General features: G+C 40.3%; 1 protein-coding gene across 3 annotated transcripts; it reads right to left on the bottom strand.

Annotated features, from left to right (window-relative positions):
• Positions 1-118: 118 nt before the first annotated feature.
• Positions 119-18,012, bottom strand: git2b (G protein-coupled receptor kinase interacting ArfGAP 2b). Of its 3 annotated transcripts, none has more exons than XM_085463697.1 (20): positions 17,774-18,012; positions 17,043-17,176; positions 16,761-16,873; positions 15,463-15,568; positions 13,859-13,945; positions 13,635-13,765; positions 11,247-11,341; positions 10,774-10,819; positions 10,509-10,560; positions 10,321-10,393; positions 10,115-10,212; positions 9,901-10,012; positions 9,300-9,451; positions 9,042-9,194; positions 6,687-6,896; positions 6,427-6,516; positions 5,762-5,844; positions 4,225-4,380; positions 2,747-2,810; positions 119-2,229 (listed from the first exon to the last, which is right to left on the bottom strand). In XM_085463697.1, exons 1-20 carry the CDS (start codon positions 17,823-17,825, stop codon positions 2,020-2,022), a joined length of 2,217 nt encoding a protein of 738 aa, XP_085319823.1. In that variant the 5' UTR covers positions 17,826-18,012; the 3' UTR covers positions 119-2,019. The 3 variants fall into 3 exon arrangements, with proteins under 3 accessions (XP_085319823.1, XP_085319824.1, XP_085319826.1); XM_085463698.1 differs by having other exon boundaries at positions 4,225-4,377; XM_085463700.1 differs by lacking the exon at positions 6,427-6,516.
• Between the last annotated feature and the right edge of the window lie 4,271 nt (positions 18,013-22,283).

Here is a 22,283-nt window from a genome sequence, read left to right as displayed (position 1 = left end):
AGTCCAGGAAGGCAAAAAAATTTAAACTTTTAACAGTATTTTTTATACGTTTTAAAGCTTTATTTCTAACACTGATATCATTCGTGGCCTGCCAAGCTACACTAAGTAATACGAAAACTTTTTAAATATTTAGTATCCCATTAAATAACAGTTTAATGGAATAACATTCCCCACTTTTACAGTCCTTACTAAAACTGGCACATTTTCTGGAAATGAGTCTGGATAATGAGCCGTCAGTGCTTCTTTAATTATGCATTTATTTCTTAAAGTGTAAGACCAGAGAACAGTTTTGCTGATGGGTTTCAGTTCTTTATAATGTAGAAAAACGGACACGTACTGTTAAAACAAAAAAAACAAAACAAAAAACCAGTATGCAGACTTAGACAAATAGTTTAATATTCTGTCAAAAACACACCTAAGAAGACTTAAGCAACTAACCAGAAGTGAACAGTATACTCATGTGCACTGAAGACGTTTTAAGGATACTTCTAAATGTCTTTTTAATCCTCACCCAGCCACCTAAGAAAGCAGTTTTAGATAGAAATGAACGTGCATGTTCATACTGCTGTGGTTACAGTTAAACAGGCGCTTTAGATTTTCTTTAACGCATTCTAACAGGTAGTCCTCTTTAAGGAAATTGAGCAGTGATAAATTAATCTGCTTTTTTCTTTATCTAGCACCAATTACATTACACTTTAAATTGCACAGTAAGGACCCTGCAATAAGAGCACAACCCTGCCGTCCACTTGTCGTGCAGCGTATTCCAGTTTTCCTTCCACCCCTGGTTCAAACACATCTGGCTCACAGTGAGTGTCACATTAGACCCGTGTTCTACAACAACTATTCTAGAACTGAGGGTACAATTACATTATCATTGGCTCTAAGCCGTAGGCGGTACATACTCGACCACATGAAGCGTCTAAAATACTGGAGTTAAAACACCACACTAAAATAAACAGACCACACGTTTCCTATAACTAACTGCCGGCTGAGACGTCCCAGACCTCAGAACAAAAACGTTAGCCTGCGCCGAGCATCGTGTTAAACCAAAGCTTATGAAAATAAACATTGATATTTTCTTAGAGGTATGACATACAGTTTATAAATAGAATAGCATTTGGATTATTCTGATAAAGAATTACATGGATACATACATCTCACATATTTGCATAACGCTAGTAAAATTGATTCAAAATGGATTTCACACAGGCCACTGAGGCCAACGCTCACACACGCACACACACGCTCACACACACGCTCACTCACACACACACACCATCTTAAGTATGGCTGTAACATTATAACTCAAAAAAGAAAAAGAAAAAACCCCAAAAAACTATTGATACTTTACTTATAAACATTGTTTCAACCCGCAGATGGACTGAAACTGCTGGAGTTGCTGGATGGGCTGAAAGTCTGGACACTCACACGGTGCTCGATACACTGAAGCTGCTTTTATAATCACAGTTGGCTTACTGAACAAACAATTGAACTTTAAGCAAGCAACACCACAATGATTCAAGAACAATGAACACTGTAACTGCCTCTTAAAGAAAAACAAACATTGTGATTGGAGTAGCTCATCTGTTCTGATCATTGCTGCTAGGTAAGACATGATCATCTATGAGTACCAGAAAGCGGACCTCAGTGAGCACAGCTAATGACTGATGGTGTCCTCTAGAAGGAAACGGATAATGCAAAACTGTTTGTTGTAATTGCTTTTATATACACAGGCAACACTGCACTTCTGGAAACTGAATAGATTCAATCTGTGAGGTAAAGAACAAGTATTTCCCCCCCCCCCCTGTATATATACACACTTTTTATTACCATGGTATAAAAACAAAATAAATAAAGCTTTTGATTGAGCTATGATTTTGCATGTTATATTTTTTTCTCCACCTCTAGGAATGTACACAAAAGCTTACACTGATTAATATGGGGGGGGAAGGGAAACCATTGATTAACATCATTTATATGCTGTATGTTTGGCGCATTGGGAGTGTCTTTGGAGTTTAATTAGTTGTTGTTTTCTTTGGTTGTCACAGTAACAAGTTGTTTGGCAGCTTTGGCTATGTCATAGGCGCACTGAATGACCTGCTGAGTGACCAGCTGGATGTCTGACGGGCTGAGGTTGTGTTCTGCAGCCTTCTGGCACTCTCTGTGGAGCCGGCTAGCGCTTGAAGTCAGCAGACACAGAGACCCTCGCACTGTCTCTGAGGACGGCCTCTGAAGGGAGGAGGGAAGGAGATTTGATAAGGCGAGGACATGAAAGCGTTCGTAATCACTTTATGTGCTAGGCAGGCACTGGATTTCTATGAGACTACAACAAGGTAAATATTGAGATGGTAAAACAAGATCCAATACAAGCTATGTAACAAGCAGGTGCCACCTATCTGGACAAATAATTTTAAGCTGCTTTCACACATCCAGCCAAGCTATGAGAACAAAATGTCAGATCTGGTTCGATCAGACATTAAGCACTCTTTACTCTGTTGGGTCTCTATTACAAAGTCCGTCTGATGTGAGAATATAGCGAGTTTCACTCAAGCAACACCCTCAAAGAGTATTTGGCTTAATAAAGATTATATCCTGTTGCGTGCTACGTTTGATAAAGTGCCGCTTCTGACAATGTCCCAACCTTATTCTCCTGACATTTTCAGGAGTTCATGTGTGGAAACAACTGCCTTCAGCTGTTGTCAGACAAAGCAAATTGTTCCATTGGACACTGAGCTGCTCATCTTACCTTGGGAAACAGGGCAGCCATCTCTGTCACAGCCATGCAGATTTTTTCAGAGCAAGGCAGAAAGCTGCAGTAGGAGGAGACAAGAAGGATGAATGGGTGAAATTTTTTTCCACAAACCTTTCTCAAAACGATCAAAAAGAGCAACGGGGTGTAATAGTGTTTGGCTATTTAGGATTTCATTCAACTGTTTTCAAAGTTGTACAGTAAATAAATAAAGAATAAGCGATCATTTAAAAACAATACTTGGCACCTTTCTGTTCTATGAAAGCAGTGAATGGCATTTCTGGGCAGGGCCACACCACGAAGGACATTTATTTAACACTATTTTAAAATCTGCTGCCTTGATGAGCAGCACGTCTTAAAAATGTGAACAGACCGAAACAGTCGATGTATGTAATTTATCTTTTAAAGCCATTTGAATGAAACGCATTTTTCAATAATCGAATCAAATTTTTTTATGTCACTCAAATGTGTACACACATATACAGTCTGATTGTTGTGCACCCACATGACTAACGTAGGCAGTGCTAACATGCTAGCACCAGCAGCCTGTCCTTGTTTGTTTACACACTGCTTCAGTTGAGAGGTTGTATGCCAGTTTAGTCGAGCAGAATCGTGCTGGTTCACACGGCTGTTGTGCGTTATACTTTCCACCGTTCTTATTTACAACTTCCCATCCCAGAGAGACAATGGCTCTAGTTCATTAATAAAATATGAACTATTATTTTAGTACCAGCTAGTGTTTCTAGAAGCGACACGGAAGTTCAGCAGCATTTAACCATGTAGCTGCTCATATCCCTGGAGCTAGATGGGAAACATTGTTAATCTCAAGATATTTACACAAAAGAAAAAGGGGGACAATGTAAGCAATAACCTACAAAAAGGAAAACGGGTAGCAGTGTGGAACAGTTTAAAAAAAAAAAAAAAAAAAAAAACTACAGTAAAAATAATAAAGAAATTATTAATAAACAAGTAACTACTGTGGACTTGGCAAACCACAGGGGAAAATAAGATCATGTGCTGTTTGTTTCCTGTTAGGTGCATTGACAGACCTAAGACCCACACTCCTTAGACTCACACAGAGGGATCCTAAACAGGGCTGGAAATCAGAGTGCTGCTTGGTTATCACCAATATGTGAGTAACTGTATTCACTCTGCAACTCAGGTGAAAATAAGGAGACTTTTAGTTCCTTAGGATGCAAGCTGGCATCATCCAGGCCAAGGCCCTATACACAACTTTTAAAAAAACCACTGACCTAAAAGCACCTGGGCAAAGTCAGCTCTTAAACATATCAGGCAGAATGACAGAAATACAAGCACGGAATCTGAGCCAGACGGTGGAAAAACTGAGGTTCACAGTGCATCGGGTGAAAAGATTTTATTTTGAATAGCTAGAAATTTCAGATGTTTTTGAAATATAACTTGGCTCATTTTGTATAAATATCACATTACATGTTATTCATATAACTGCTCAATACCTTTCATGTTTGGTCTCCTGGGCAGCTCTCAGAAGCTCCTGGATGTTCTTAGTGATCTGCTCCGTCTTACAGATGACGTCCTCTGTGCAAGGCAGGGTGGCATCCTCCTCGCCCTCCTCCTGCTGGTGGGCTGCTTCAGAGGCAGCAAGAGGGCTGCTACAAATAAAAACAGAGAACTGACAACTGATCTTCTTACAAGAGTGTTACTTAAAGAACCCACCAAACAATGAATTATACAACAAAGGTGGATCTTTTGAAGAGGATAATGAAATCAAGATGAAAACAAAAAGTATCACACAGAGAGTTGACCTCAAAAGTACCTGTTGGGTGGAGTTTGGATAAAAGAAAAACTCTACTTTGAAAGAAACAGCTTTTTACAGAAACTGGTTGACTTCAGGCTAAAGTCAGGGTCAGGCTTCTAAAAGCTAAAGGACGATAAATTACAGAGGACAATATTCTAAATAACTGATCTGTAGTGAAGCCAGTAGGTGGGTGCAGTGTTTCCCGACAGACTTCGCTTGAACGGTGAAGCTTTTGACTGGTACTACACATCCTGCAATTTAATGCCATTTTTTCATAATTGGTGGGAATAATGCAGTGGCTTTATTAGTGGAAAATCCCCTTGCTCTTATTTTGAAAGTTCAGTTGCTCCTAATCTCCCATTTTCCATTGGGCAGGCTGACCGGGTCGCTGTTGTGGCGGTCCTCAGCTGCCTCTCAAGAGACTAGAACATTTCTTAACAAGTAGTATACCCTTACTTAATTAGATTCACTCCTATTTTTTCTTTAAAATAAGGTTAATCTTATCTAAATTCATAAATGTTAGAATTTGGTTTATATGTCAAAATATTTTTGGGAACTGTATATTATTTCATTGAACCGTGCAGGCAGGCTGAATGGCTCAAAGCTGTTTTTTTTCCTAAACACCTGTCAAAACTAATCCACATCTGGCTTCCCGTTCTCCATTCCTGTGACCTTTAACTTTGTAAGCTTTGGCTCCATCAATACTGTTGCTGCACGCAATGTTGACGGTGAACAGATCAAAACACTGACAGAATCCAGGGATGGCAGGCTTTTGAGTGTCCTTGCAAAGAAAGGTGGCTATATTGGTCGCTGATTTGTTTTGGTTTTGTTTTTGAATGTCAGAAATGTATATTTGTGAATGTGGAGATGTTATATTGGTTTCACTGGTAAAAATAAATAATTGAAATGGGTATATATTTGTTTTTTGTTAAGTTGCCTAATAATTATGCACAGTAATAGTCACCTGCACACACAGATATCCCCCTAAAATAGCTAAAACTAAAAACAAACTAAAAACTACTTCCAAAAACATTTAGCTTTGATATTAATGAGTTTTTTGGGTTCATTGAGAACATGGTTGTTGTTCAATAATAAAATTAGTCCTCAAAAATACAACTTGCCTAATAATTCTGCACTCCCTGTATTTGTGATCAAAGTGGCCTTCATTTTAAACCTATACAGAGAAAATGGTGTTTTAGTCTTTAAAATCAACAGTTAACAGAAGAAGATCTTACCCACTCTCCTCCATTTCAGAGTGATTGGGTGTAGTGTCATAGTCATTCTCCAGCACTGTACTCTGTCCTTCCAGACTACAGCCCTGTAGGAATGTCAGAGGACAACAGTCAATCAAACACAGTATATACTGTATGTGATTAGTTAGATAAGTTATCACAGCAGCAAATGTGGCCGCACAGAAATTAGAAACATGCAATTCTAAAATCAAACCTGTGATCTCATTATTATTAAGACATCTCACTGTGAAGAGAAAAAAAGGCAGAAACGATACAATCAGTTCATGTGGCGGAGCACAGCTGCACTGCCCAGGATGCGATTAGTAGACGCGAAGATGTCAACTGTCCTCTGTTTTATCAGAAAGTTATCCCTAAAAAGCACAATGTGGTGATCCGTTATACATCTTTCACATATACTGGATTCAGCTGTCGGATTATTCAAGCAGCCATCTCTGATGCAACATGTCAGCACTTTTGACAATGAGAAGCTGGGGTGCTCAGAAACTGAACTGTAGCAGAGGCACTGCAGTGCATGCATGCAGGCAGGAGATGCTGAGAAAAGGCAGTTTATAGACACAGGTCAGGAGAGAAGACTGTGGGGTCAAAGAGGACAGTTTTCACCGTCCCCTGGGGCTGCCTCTGAGCCGCGGGAATTTTCAGTACTTAACCCTTCGAGATCTCTCATCCCACGACCAGGAGAGGGAAGAGGGGAAGGTAGGAAGGGAGGAAGCAGCCGTCCCCAAAGGACCCCTACCAATCTAGAAAGGGGTCAAACCAAGTTGAGCATACTCTATTGAGATGCAATGAATGAATGAATGAATGAATGAATGAATGAATGAATATAAAAAAAAACAACAACACCAGCCCCAAGCCAGGCATCACCACTTTGGTAAATTAAGAATGAAAACAGTGGTACTCCTGTGCTTACATTGGTAGGGAAGGGTTGTAAAATGACTCCATCGTCATGCCGAGCTGTGTCAACTCGGTGGGGGTACTGCCTTGGAGTAGAGCCCGTCTCATACATGGACCTGGCGCGGCCTCCGCGAGGTTGCTGTCGACCAAAGAGGCCCTGGGGTTGTTGCTGTCCGCTGGGGGTTTGCCATCGCAGTGTTGTGTTTTCAGTCTGCAGGGAATTCAGCTGTAGAGAACAAAAACATCTTTCAATTTGACTCTTAACTGTGAGCTGATCTCCACACAAAAGCCGGGCGCGGCACCAATAATAGAGTAGATTACAGCTAGGCCTCCAGGTGGGAAGCTATTCGGATAAGGTTCAACTTATCTTCATCTCTGTTTTGTTCTTGTTTCTGCTCAAGGTCCTTCAAACAAAAGGCTTGCTTCCTTGACAAATGAAATGCTGACAATGTTGAAAAAACAAACAAACAAGAAAAAAAAAACAAAAAAACACCACAGATCTTGAAGTGCAACACCCCCTGATAAAGTGCCACAGAGGGGGTTGCCCTTATTTACACAAACAGTGCTTACACTCTGAAAAAAACAACAGCTTCAAGAAACAAAAAGTAGGTATTACTATGCAAAAGTAAGCACATCAAGTCAATATTTAAAACTATGAGACATACCCAAGGTAAAGTTGAGAGGCATCAATAAAATAAACCTGGGATTCTGATGAAGCACAAGGGGTACAGACCGCACAAAAACTGGGTTGTCTACAATTTTGTCCTTTGCTTTAGTTTATGTTTCTGAGTGCAACAATGACTGATGTAACATATAACACAAATTACATTAGAAAATGCAGTTATAGAGAAACAGTTTTTCCCTATTATCATCAGTATTGTAAGAACTTGAATGTATATATTTTCTCTAACAACAACAACAACAACAAAAAAAAAAAAAGCCTTTGTTGACTGATTTTGTTGCACTTCAGTCTCTACATCCACAGGCTTTTTGTTCGGCTCTGCTACTTTTCTACCAGAGAGAAGGGAAGGGAATAGTAAACACGATTATTTCCCAAAAGCACGTAGAACTGTAAAAATGTGCATGTTTGAATACCACCGGGGAAAAGAGGGACTTTCAAAATACCAAGATATGAGGAAGTGAGTGATGTGGCATGCCTGAAATAAATAGTATAAATTAGACAGTTGTGGGTTGTGGGTCTACAAGTCAGGAACCTAACTTGCTGACATTTGTGTAATGGAAAAAGCTAACTCCAGTTATTTTTCTGCATTTAGGTGGTTCCTAAATAATCATTGCAGATTTATGCTATGGAGCAAAATGTCCTCTGTGGGTTGCCTTTTAAGATCTGACATAGGATTTGAGTTTACATCACAAACATCTATAACATAAAATACTGCTTTGCAATTTGAAATCTGCTATCCTTGTCACAGGAATCTTAATGCATCCAGACACATTGTAGCCATTTTCTCTGTTCACAAAAAAACAACAGCATGACTTCCTTAAATGATTTTCAGTTACATCTAACTGCTTATTAACACAAAATATCTAATCAGCCAGCCTAACAGGAAGTCAACATTAACTCAAAGAACCACTTATTATAACCAGCGTGTGCAGAAGAAGAACAACAGGTGGAATCTTGAAGCAGATGGGCTACAGCAGCAGAAGACCACACCATACATAACTCCTGTGAGCTTAGAGCAGGTAACTTGCACAGGCTCACCTAAACTGGACAAGAGAAAATTGACCTGTGATGAGTCTCAATTTCTGCTGTGACATTTGGATGATAGGGTCAGAATTTGGTATGAACGATTCGAAGAACAACTGTTCAGGCAGGTGGTGGTGGTGAAATGTTGTGGGAGCTATTTTCTCTGCACACTTCGGACCCTTTAGTACCAAATGACCATCATTTAAACACCATAGCTACCTGAGTATCGTTGTTAACCATGTCCATGACTTTATGACCACGGTGTACCCATGTTCTGATGGCTGCTATGATAACATGCCAAGTCACAAAGCTCAAATTTACAAAATTTACAGTTACCTCAGTCTTGAAGACAAAATAAAAAACAAAACAAAAAAACCCAGCATTTCTTTTGTTTTTCATTTTGAATAATGTATGATTCTATCTATACATACACACACACACAAACCATTTAAGACTGTGTAGAGTTAAGAAAGCATTTTAGGGTAAAGACAGTGATACATCTCATCTATAAACCCTGAGTTGGGTTATACTAACATTACATGTTAAACACAATTTCAGGATGTTATGTTTAAATAGCAACATTATTATGCAATTTATAACCAGAACAAGAAACACCAGAGACAATGTGATACATAAAGTGACCTCGACTTTTGCGTCTTAACTAACCTTGCTCTGCATCAAACGTAGCTCTTCACTAAGGTGACAGTTGACTTTCAGAAGCTGTTGTATTTTGGCTTCTGATGCAGTGAGGGCACTCTTCACCTCCATAAATTCTTGCACTGTGATTGGTCCATCAGACAGATCAGAAGACTCTGAGCTCTGCAGTGAAACATGCATACGGACATAAGATGGGATTCATTTGATCTGTATTACAAGTAAAGCCTACAGTAAGCAATGGAATAACAGGCTTCAAGAGACATTAACCTTGGTCCTTCCATCATTGCAGCTGTCTCCACATGTTGCCTCTTGGACCGGATCTTCATCTGATGCCACACTGTCGTAATCTGGCTGGTCATTATCTTGGCCCTCACTGTTGTGGTGACCGTCTATTCCCTGAAGGATCAGCTCCACATTATCTGAAAGCAGAGCCAAAGATCAAAGGACTAGGGATCAAACAGCAGTGCTGGCTACGGGCAGCTGTTTCAATCCCTTTTTATTGATTGAATCCAACACCCAGCATTCTTTATAGTGACCTCCTACAATTTTTCTTGGTTTTCTGTGAGTTGCAGCATGCAGGACATGATTAAGCCCCTTTTCACACATGGTTGAAACTTTAATTGTTGCCTGTGTACCGTAGCGTTGTCTATATTTCGCTCCACATTGAACTACAAAGAAAACACTTTCTGCATCTTATTATAGGCCAACAAATTTAGGTTCCCCCCCCCCACTGCTTGCGGTTTTTGAAAATGTTCTTCTGTTCATATGCTAAGCAGGACATTTACAAACTTAATATAGCCCAAAAAACAAAAGCAGATTAGCAGGGGAATTTAACATGTGCTACAAGTGGAAAATAATCATGTCCTACCTTTGGGACTTTCACAGGAATTACCCCACTGCCGTCGCTTAGCATCTGTTAGAATATCGATGACCAGTGTGGCAAATTCGTGAGCACTAAACCTTGCCAATTTCTGACGACCCTGAGAAAGCAAATAGATTAAAACCAAACCAATTACCAAATCTACTAGTCGCACACAAAGAAGTGAAGTTATAACATGAGGACATAAGGTGACAGCACTTGCCTGGTTTCTGGTAGATGAGTACTCAGGATTGACAGGCAGAAAAGGCACAACTGTGGTGTCTGTTACCAGCGTGCTGTGGTTCTGAGTGGCCAGCCACACTGAAAAAAGCAGGACGCACATAATGTTTAAATAAAATGTAAAAGAGGTTTATAGACGGTGTGATTTTTAAAAAATTATTTTTTTTAAAACAGTTCTTGTAATTCAACCTGCATCCGTTTCTCTTCTGTCGACTTCATCATAAACATCCATGGCCAGCTCTTCAAACTGATGGTTGCTTAGCTACGGCAAAGTAAGCAGAATTAGCACTTCTGTTTCCTAAAGAATAAACAGCAGATGAAGAAGAGGCTACACTGTAAATGTCACGGGAAACAAATCCCATGTAAAAACGTCTTACCGACTGCAGCTTCTTCTTTGCAGCTTTTGCAAACTCTGACAAATCCAGGCTGCTTTAAATGGAGAAATTAACAAAGTTTATTTATCCTGCAGGAAACGGCTCCACACTCACAAGAACAGTGGCTCGTGGCAAAAATGAGAAACTTACTTATTTCTTATCCATCCAATGCAGCACAAGAAAATAAGATGGTTAACGTATATCAACGGAAACTCACATTAACTCATTACCAGATCAAGTTTTTCAAATTAAAAGCTTTAACATTTACCTGTCTGCCATCTGAGGAATGATGAAGTGTTGCCCATTTCTGTGATCTGTAGCACAACAATGAAGAGATAACGTTTCAAATATTTTCACAATCAAAAGTTCTTGGGGTTTTTTTGGCAGGGACTGACCCACTAGTGTGGTGAGGATAGCACAAAGTTGGAAGTGGTGATTTATAAAGTTGGTGATATGTATGTAATCTGTTTTATTTTTTAAATCATATATGATTTAATCTTATTGTCATTTGTTTTATCTTTCCAATTTTGTATCGAGTACTTAAATATTAAGTACTGTGTTTGCACAAAATATTTTAAATATAGGACTCCAGAAAACACTTTTTTTTCAGTTATTTTTTAACAGTTTGTGTTGTTGAACTCATTTTTTTGCATAAAAATGATTGAAAGCCATTTTAAAGCTATTGAATACATTCCTCTAATGCAAAGCTGCAGCTGTGGTTGACTGATTTACTGCATTTACCTGGTCTTCGTCCACAAAGGTAAAATGTTAGCCGGTCAGTGAGTTCATACTGGATCTCCACTAGTCTCTCTGCCAGCTCCTGATGCCCAGCTTGTCTGCAGAGGTACGGAACAAAAAGGTCAAGTTTCAGAAATATGCTAAAGAACTACAGCTAAAAATATCTCAGGTACCTTACAATGCCTTACAATGTCAGCATCATATTTTAAATAATGTACTCCCATACTATTCCACTATTTGGAGTGATTTTCAAAATAATTTTGTTTCACAACAAAAAAATATTTATTACAGCACTACAACATTCAATTTGATGAAAACCATCACAAATAACAGGTTCTGCTTGTTGGTTTCTGCAGGCTGTGGGGACGGGTTCAGTAAAAGCTCAATAAGGAGCGTTACCTTAAACTGAGTGAGTTACCAGAGTAACAGACTCTCTGAAAGTAACTTGCTCATTGGCAGGCTTTCCTCAACAAACTGAGATTTTCTGTGACTTTTCACCTCCCACGCTTGAACCAGCAGTCAGACACACTATTTAATTTCCTCATTCATACAGACAATATCAAACCACACAGCAGAGCACATTAAGTCTTATCATCTCATCTATGCGTTATCTTGTCTTCTTACACTATGTAAACGTAACTGTTATGCTAATCAGTCATCAGTGTAATAGTAGAGTCATTGATAAATCTCCTTCAACTAAAACCTGTAAGCTCTTTGACAGCCATCAGATTGTCTGCCAGTTAGTCTGCACTGAACTATTAAGGCAGTGTTACTGTAGTAATCATTGATCAGGGAATAACAACAACATGTTGTAATCTGTTAAACTAATGTAAAAATGCCTCACACCACACTATTATGTTGGAGTTAGTGTGAGTATTTCTGAGTGAAGATGAGTCTTAAAAAGTGAGATTTTCTCAATATGTGCTGACTGCATTCCATTTTAATGCACCCTGACACTTTTAATCTTGCTGAGGACCATTTGTAAATAGAAGTCTAAAACCTTCCAGTATCTTTTGCACTGCAAATGACTAAAGTCCCCTTTAAGTCCCAACTTAAATGACCCTGTCTTTTATGGAAGCCTCTTTCTGCCACTTTTTTTTTTGCCGTCTGAAAGTCAAAATTACAGGTTATTATTTGATAGCTTCAAGTTAATAAATAATAATAAATTTTATTTTTTATTCCTATTTATTCTATTTATCCCCTTTGTTTGTATGTATGTATGTATGTATGTATGTATGTATGTATGTATATATATATATATATATATATATATATATATATATAACAATTCTGTAACTGTAACTTCGGTCGTTGCTGTGCTTTTTTTGGAAATCGAATTTCCCAGAGGAACCCACCCGAGGGATTAATAAAGTTCTATCTTATCTTATCTCTTAAATCCTAAATATTTTTTTCCCCAGTGGTGGAAACAAGCTTCCATAGTCTTATCTGTTGTCTTCGCTTTCAGTTTACACATCAATAATTATATTTAAAAATCAAATGTAGATTTTGGTTAGATTCCAGTTTGATCTGGCTGAGGAAATGATAACAGAGTGGATGAGACTGAAGACAAATATCAAGGTCCACACGGACAAGTTTTGTTTTTTTTTACTTGAGCTCAATTGAAACTTACTATAAACTAACCAAGCTGAGTCATCAGCTCCCTGCACAACTGAATTCCTCCTTTCTCTTCTGCCTTGCTCGTTTCATTGAATTAGTCAAACTCGGACATAAAGCCACTTTTTGTCTAGCATTGTAAAAGGCATGTTAAATATTTTAGCCAGTTCAGCGGGTGACAATATTTCCCCCTCCCCTCCATTTCCAGCTTAGCTGTTTTTGTCCTTTTCTGCTGTGTATTGCTGGCTACTTCCTGTCACTTGCTGTTTTTAGTATCCGGCTAACATTTCCACAAGATACAACATGTAAAGCAAGAGCACAGCTATTTTTTTTTTTCCTGTGTATTTTTACATCTGCATCTTGTGCATCATTTCCTGTATCACAGCCACTAATGAGCTGGACTGCATCTCTTAAGGTGATGCTTGCAGCTGCACTACCATTGCACATAGGAATTCCAACTTTACAGCGTCAAATACTGTTTCGCAGCTTGCTGCGTTTTCTATACAAGACATATGCCTGAAGTCATTTTCCCAACATACAGAAAATGAACAAGGCTCCTGAATTCGCTTGACTACAACATATGATCCACTTAAATGCGTGAAAGCAGAATGCCACTTAAAAGTGAAACTTCTAAATTTATCTTGTGGTATTAACATCATCAAGTGTCAATATAACATTTCGACTGCTCTCACCTAAAAAAAACAAACAAAACAAAACCCCAAACCTTTTATCAGAACATTTGAAGGTGTTAAAATAAAAATACAGGCTATACATTACCTTGCATAATCAATGGGGGTCTTCCCACTCGAGTCCAGCGCTCCAGGATCAGCTCCATAAACTGCCAATAGCTCCGCTTGTAATATTTGACCTGCTTTTGCTGCTATGTGTAGTGGGGTGTTTCCCTTCTCCTAAAATTTGAAGGGGAAAAAAAACAGTGGTTAATCATTAGTATTATCACGCCCACTTCCAAATCAACTTTCTGCTTATTCCCCCAAACTTACTGGATGAAAGAAGTTAGCCTGAGCTCCTAAAGATAAGAGTCTAAGGCAGGTCTCCAGGTTCCCAGTACGGACACTGGAATGAAGTTGCTGAAAGACATTTAACAAGAACCTTGTTTAAAATCCGTTACAGCTGATTATGAAGACACTGTGTCGGCTTTAGGCCTTCTTATAACTTTGGTGACAGGTTATTTCTTTTTAATGCAGTACTCTGTTGAGATATACATATACACATAACGACCAGCCGCATTGCCATACAAGGTGCCTCCACGACAGCACAACAGTCCCTGCACACTATAAAAAATTTCAGGAACAGCCCAAGGACAGCAGCAACCCAAGACATTTAACGAACGCCATTCTACAAAGAAAGTTCAACACAGCCAGACTTTTTTTGGCTGAGCGTCTGAAAAACCATTCAAACCCCAGTTGAAGATAACGGCTATCACAGTGGTGGTTACCAGCTTCCTCTTTTAAGCAGAGTGTCTGCTTCAGGTTCTGTTCACGGTCACATAAAAAGTGGCTTTTAAAGGTCATATAAAAAGGGTAATTAAAAGTCTATAAAGGACATAAAAACTGCAAAAGTAAAATGCAACACTATTGCAAATTAATGCAGGAAAAAAAGTATTAATCTAGCAATTTAGTACAGAGTGATAATATAAACATTTTAATTCAATTTAATGTTTTGTTTTTTTATTGCCGAGTACGCTCTGTGCTTTAATCTGGATACATTTTAACAAGAAATCTTACCATCCCACAGCCTAGTAAAGGCGACATGGACAAGTGAAATTTATTTTATCAACTGAACAGGTGTTCTTGGTGTGTGTTCTGTGTTCTAGTTGCTGAATTCCCGCAGATTACAATCAAGTAGAACAACATTAAAACATTTTCTGCATCAACAAATCAATACATGCACATTCCCAGGACAATGTGACGCACAGTCAGAGTTAGCACTTCATTCAGTAAGTTATGGCTTAACAAGCTGCACATATAAAAAGTATGCCACCAGCACAGAATCTACATAAGACTTAAAACATACTGTAAATAAAAGAATCACTGAAAATGTGGCACTTTCAGATGATTTTAAATTAAGACTCAGAACATACCTTGTTCCCGACCAGGTTAGGTGTTCAGCATAAGTTACCATGGTTAATAATCCAGGTAAAAAACATGGACACAGAAAACTCTGATTTTAATCACATAGTCCCCTAAGCCATTAATGTTGCTTTATAGTCCACTCATTTGCCTTCTGCCTGCCATTCCCCAGAACCTAATCCAATCAATCATCCACAGGATGCACTAGAATAGGTTTGACCTACACAGACCCCACCCGACAATCCCTCACAATCCACAGGAGGACAACTTCCTCCACAGGATACCCCCATGTCCATGCCCTGTTTGGTGACATTGGGGAGGGGCTACGTAATATTAGTAGCCCAGGTTAAGTTTGAGGAAACTCATCACTGGATTTTGCAGGAACTGGTCAGATATCAACATTAAAATCAAACACTTGCTGTATTACAATAAAGTCTCAAAGATCCTCTTTTTTTTGAACGTCTAATAGTGTTACAAGAGGAACGTTTAAATGAAACAACAGAGTAAATTGTCACCTTGCTGAGGTCTTTTGCAGTCACACTGTCATCCTCCCGACAAGGCATCCGATGTACATACGCCAGCATCTGATATTTTGCCTTGATGAACTCTGTCTTATTAGGACTGGAAACAACAATAGACTCTCACAATCTCAAAATGTGGACATTAATTACAAGTTTTCAAGTGAGCACATCACTGTTTATCTTTGTTTATGATTAAGACAAACACTGACGAGAAGCGAACACTTAAACTGGACATTAAACAATGGACTGCAGATTTGTATGTGCAGCATTACATTAATGGCAGAGAAACGTATCGGTCATGTAAACCACCATACCGCCACAACGCTAGATTCGTCTGGCTTTCACGTAAGCCAAGAATCTTAGGGGTGCAATTTAGGTCACATCCAAACTCTGTCGTTGCTCGTTTTAATACAAAATATTTACGCAAATAGAAAAGAATAGTTATAGTAAAAATACCCTAAATTTATTAATCCCAAAAACAACGTCCAGCAATCAGAATAAATCCATATGGTGTGAATGAAGTTGAACAGAATTTAAAGCAGTTGAATTGTCTGTAATTAACCACTAAGCAGCATTGGTCCCAGCAGAATTCCCCCACAGTTCCAGTGGTTTTAAAACACCTGGAACTAAACATTTCAAACTACACCTTAAGGAACTAAATTTAGCCTGTTTCCAGTTTAAACTGCTGAGCACCCAAGATCCTTAAAATGTTTCTCGGGGAAAGTGCTTGTGGTGGAAACCTTATAAGATAGCGTCCATCTCAGAAATTGCATTTGGGAAGAAGTTATGAAAGTGCTTGCTCCAAGTGTGCGGGTCAGACACAACACTGCTGTGATTACATGTGGCTGACTGTTTATCTTTACTCCCCAAGCTACACAGCAGACTGACATGGTGTTTATAACAGGCTTTAGTACATCAAATCTCTTTGCTTCGCAGATTTTGTTTTTGTTGTACTATGACTTCTAAAGGATGGGAAAAACTCCTCACAAAAAGCATTACCTTTAAAGGAGGTACTCTTCTAAAATTCAGTTTCTTGCATGATCATGTAGCTGATCAGCTAGACCGCACTGCAGATATATTTATTTTCAAACGTGCTTGTCAGCTGATCAAGCAAGTTCTCCAAGTAAGTTAAGACTGACTATCTGTGAGTGACGTTCATGGTAGAGCGGGCTGATTAGGCATGTTTACTGACCTTAGCAAAGAAAATCAATTTTGTCAATACAATTTAATATCAAAGTGCAATCAAGTGTACCAAAAACCAGCAATGACATATTTTTAAAAATAAAACTTACTGCACTCTGTCCTGTGGGTTGGCTTTGCGTTTCCCACTCACTGAAGAGGAAGGATCCAGAAGACTGTGCTCCCATATGGAATTAGCTCCATTGCCATACAGTGTTTGAACCATCTGAAACAAGAAAGCACATTAACATTTTTAGAACAGGCAGAAAATACTTTGGGGATTCCTAGTCATACATGGTCCTCTTATATATTTACATATTGCATTATGGAGAACAGACTGTACTCATTTGCATCTTTGCGTTTGATTTATGGAGATCGTGTCCCCGCTTCCCCACCTGCAGCTGTGAGTGTGGCCACGGAGAATGAGTCAGATGTCGGACTTGAGAGCTGTGTCTCCCAAGACCTCGATGGATGCTGCAGCACTCATCGCAGATCAGCACACCCCTGTTAACAGAGGCCCAGCGAGGTTCTACGATACAGATACAGTGCTTTTTATCCCATGAGTCTAATATTTGATGAACAACGTAACAGACAGCCTTAACCCAGAGCAGTAACTCCCTCTAACCAGACGAAGATATTCGCTGACTTGCAGTAAGACATGACTGCTTTAGGTAAGGTGTATCCCACCCTCAAATCTTTGACATAATCAAGAAACGTTTTCACAAGCATTAACACCCACTGTGCGGCATTACTGATTATCAGCAAGTTAGCGCTGTCTTCTGAGCAGTCTTATTTAAGAAATTAAATAATACTGCTTTTAACGCACCACTAACCTTACTGTAACCCGACAACCAATACAGTCAAGCAACTAGTTCAGAATAAGACAGGTTAATGTGATTACACAGGCACGCCTTCAAAAAAAGGGGGAAAAAAGAGGAAGAAAAAAAACACCTAACGTTTCCACAAGAAAAAATACAACCGCTACAATTAGTAATTCAGCTAATTGCTAATTGTTAGTACAGTCGCAGTAACTAGCCAAGCTAACAAGACGCTCCGATAACTTATAGTGGGGGCTAGCTGGTTAGCTGGATAGCTAACGTTACAGCTAGCTTGTCTGGCATCGTACCCGGAGCACTGCAATCAGCGCAGACCTCTCTGCTTCGCACTCGCTTTGACATCCCTTAGACGAAATCCTTCGAGTCCAGGAGAAACAAATATCTGGAAGTTACGTTGCAACACAGCTACACAGAGATATGACAGGATAGTTCGCCCGGCTGATTGTATTTTACACTTTTAGCGACTGTAGCCGTCAGCCCTCCCCTCCTGCTGTTGAACAAAGCCGTGACCCATTCCAACACTCACACAGCCTCCTCCGCGCCTCATAGGCTGCTTCCTTCCTTGTTTCCTTCAGTGGCTTCTAAAGGCCCTACAGAGTGCAGAAAGCACCACCATCAGGAGACTAACGCGATAAAGGAAAATTGTCACACTGGACACAATAAAAGCCACCCTGGCCTGCCACTGAAATTAACAAAAGTGGAAATTCACTGTTCGGTATGAATAAAATAAATACAATGTACAGTGCAGATTTGTTTAATTGATTAATTGTATTTATTTATTTACTTGCATTCTTGTCACGTATACATCTTTCAGATCATCAAGACACAAAATCCACTTTTGGTGGTGGTGGTTTTATTTAAGAGGAAAAAAATATCCAAATATAGGTGGACTTTTTTCTTCTTCTTTTTTTTTAAAGAAACCAATCAGGCACCCAGGTCTGATTACTGCCAGACCTGCTGAATCAAGAACTCAATTAATTAGAAACTGTCTGGCAAAGTAGGCTAAAAGATCTCAAAAGTAACAAATTGAGATGCTTTGGCATAACACCAAACAGGCCATTTATCCTAGAAAAATCTTCAGTGTGGCTCCATTAAAGCAATTCTGCAAAGAAGAGTGAGACACAATTCCTCCTCAGTGATGTGAAAGTCTAATTACCTTTGCACATGTTTGACTGCTAGTTATTAGGTTTGGTGGCAACTGCTTTTACACATAGGGTCGGGTTGTTTTGAAAACCCTTTTCCCTTAATAAATGAAATAAGCATTTGAAAATTGGATTTTATACTGTATTTATTGAGAGAACTTTATGTCACTTTTAATTGTTTGTTTACTTCTGGCATCTCCTTTTAGATTAAACTTTTTTTTTACTCCAGTACATAGATCTGGCACCCTCAAAGCCACTACATTTTGCATATCATCAAAAAAGATTATAGAATAAAATGCATTCATTCTCTAAAACTTCAAACTAAAACATCTGTTGCAGAGGATTACATTAGAGCACAGTAAACAGAAGAGAAATGGCTTTCCTCTGCTCAGAGCCCACAGCCCACTTTATTTCAAATAGCCACAATAGGCACATCTCAACATCATTTTGAGGAAGTATAGGGCTTGGTTGAATGCTAAAGAAATCACTATTGAGAGTTCTTCACCTCTTCACCTCACTGTGCAATACCGTTTGTGCAATACTTTTGTTAATAGTCAATGGTACAATAGACCTCAATACTTGAAATGTGCAATTCACTTGTATTTTTATTTTATTCCTATTTATTCTATTTATCCCCTTCGTATATTTTATTTATATATGTCTCTGTATTTATATATGTGTGTGTGTGTGTGTATATATATATATAATATTCTGTAACTGTAACTTCTGTCGGTGCTGTGCTTTTGGAAACCGAATTTCCCAGAGGAACCCACCCGAGGGATTAACAAAGTTTTATCTTATCTTATCTCTTATCTTATCTTCTTCAACCTGACACAAGGAATGGACATCAGACCAGCTAGAATCTGTGCTTTGTCCTGATGAGTCCAAATGTGACATTGTATGTATACTGTGCTGTTCTGTTCTTGTGCTGCCTAAGATGTTTCCAAATCAGAAGCAGTACATGGCTGCTTGGTTTGTGGTTTTTTTTGTTGTTTTTTTTGCCTGTCCCATTTGGTTCTTTAGCCGTCAGAATTGCGCACAATGTGCTTTGAAGTAGCAGCCAAGAAAGGTGTAATTTACGATCTACGAACAGTGAACACCCGTGTGCACACCTGTGTGGATCAGCGCACTTGTATTCAAATGGTTTCCCCATGTAATGGTCTGCAAGAGGATGTAGAGAGCCATAGCCCTGTCCCCCAGGGCATGAAGCAGGCATGGAGGAGATCCAGGCCCCAGACATCCAGAGGCTCCAGAGTGCGAGAGCCCAAGGAGGACCACCGGAGGGGCATCCGTGCCACCCTCATGGGAAGGGCTGAGGATCCCCAGACGAGGGGTCACCCAGTAGCCACCGAGCAGAAGCTAGAGGGGGCTGCACCGGCGTGCCCGCCGGCTCTGCCGGCAGCCAGCTGTGCCAGAGTGAGCCGAGCCGCAGGCCCAGAGGCCGGAGGCCCAAGGGCCCCCCGCACCCCGGAAGAGGCCTGACCGAGCAACAGGCACCAGGCCCCGCCAATTAGCCACCGGGAGTGAGCTGGTACATACCTGAGTGCCCAGCCCCGGACACCAAGAACCACCAATGCACCGACCCCTGAGGGCATCAGTCACCGGCAGGGAGTGTGGTGAGGGGAGATAGGCCTCCACACTTTGGAGGGCCTGGGAGTTCCCAGAGAGGTGGAGTCTAAGACCCGACCTGACATATAGACACAGACAAACAGGCACACGCAGACACAAACATGCATTCCCACCCTCATGCACACATATACAAACACTCAGCACTCACCCAACGTAAGGATTGACATAAATGGACATGTACACATAATCACACTCCCCAAACATACTCTATACCCCGGGTCCAGGTACCCTCGCCCCCAGAGGGGGAAACGGCACTCAGACCCAAGAGATGTTACCCTTCCCCCCGGGGTGGAGGCAAGCACACCGTCCCAGGCTCCGCAGCAGCAGGGAGGCCAATCGGACAGCCAACATCTCCTCCTAGCCCCCCCGCCCCGATGGCTAGTAGAGAACGGGGGTGTGTGAAGACCCCATACCTCCCTCCTCCCGCTCATGTGTAGTGTTGCTGCGTGTTGCTCTAAAGTGCATTTAAAACAAGGGAGAGCATGGTGCTGCTGCCAGAGAGCAGCAGGTGTTAGCACGGCCCCTCCCGAGAACCCTCAATGTCTACATGGATTTAAAATTGAGAGGTGGGCACCGGCGCCAGAGGTAGGTTTGAATACACAGACCGTGCCCACCCTCAAGGCCCTATATATATGTGTGTGTTATGAGAGTGTAAGTAATGTGGATGTCTAAGTTGTGAGATAAAATTGAGGCACAGGTGGCCAGAAGGGGACGGGGGGGGGGGGGGGGGCACGACCGGGGGGGGGGGGGACGGGGGGGGGGATGTCTCCCCTGCACCCTGGTGACACACCTGCACCCCAAGGCCCTACCTGTGTGGGTGGGTGTGGTGGAGCGGGAAGAAGGAGGTAGCTGGGGATGGGGGTGCCTACTGGGGTCAGCTCCCCCACTGACCCCAGTAGGCACCCCCGTCCTCTGGTACCCACCAAGGCAAGGGAGCCCAGGCCCATCCAGACCAGGGCCTACGGCAGCATGCTTGGTTTGTGTTTAGTGAGATCATGGTGTTGGTGGTGTGAACAATCACATGACTTAAGCCCCTTTGAGATAGGATGAGCTAGACTACAGAGTGAAAAAAAAAAGAAGTCAGCTGGAACTCAACATATGTGAGAACTCCCAAAACTGCTGGGAAAACTCCACCTGACAGGCCAGTGGACGAATGCCAACAGTGTGCACAGCTGTTATCAAAGCAAAAGGTACAAGCACCAAGATCCAAAAGTGGCCATCCACAAGCAGCATACTTGGCCTTTTCATCTATCTATCTATCCATCTATCTATCTATCTATCTATCTATCTATCTATCTATCTATCTATCTATCTATCTATCTATCTATCTATCTATCTATCTATCTATCTATCTATCCATACATACATACATACATACATACATACATACATACATAACTCTGGTGCTCAACCCAAAAATGCATTTACCTTTACAGTTATGGCACCATTTAAGCGGACAAAGTCAGGCTTTCCATCCAAGAAATAAAAAAAACAAACAAACACAAATTTCCTTAATTTCCGTACTTTTTGTGCCATATATGTATTCTGTATTTACATTTCTGTATGTCTATATTATTCTCTAGAAAATGTTAACAACTCTGGGAGGTGTGATTTGTACTGCAAACCTAGGCAGTACAAATCACAAATCAAACGTCATCAAGAAATGATATGTAAGAACAAATAACGTTTAGCAAGTAAATATAATTAACACTGGAAACACGGTATTGCATATCATGGGATGGCACATTCTTATTGATCATTTCCTTGATCATTATGTACAATGCAAGGGGAAAGAAAAGATTGAAAAGATACATTTCCCCACAACCCATTCATTACCTGAATGAATAATAATCGGCCAATGAACATTCTAGGAAAAGTTTCTTATTGTATTTTTTTACAGATACATTTTTGACTGTGAGTGCACCTTACATTTTTTTCCCTCGGGGGGGGGGGGGGGGGGGGAGAGGAGACTGTCGTTGTGTACATTAAACGCACAGGGTACTGTGACTTTAAAGGGGTGGTGGTTCAC

The sequence above is a fragment of the Copadichromis virginalis genome, linkage group LG7, assembly GCF_057382275.1.
Source record: "Copadichromis virginalis isolate Kocher_CV1m ecotype Utaka linkage group LG7, C_Virginalis_male_GT1.1, whole genome shotgun sequence".
Taxonomy (NCBI): Eukaryota; Metazoa; Chordata; class Actinopteri; order Cichliformes; family Cichlidae; genus Copadichromis; species Copadichromis virginalis.
The sequence above is the reverse complement of the archived record's forward strand: the minus strand, read 5'-3'. Positions and strand labels throughout refer to the sequence as shown.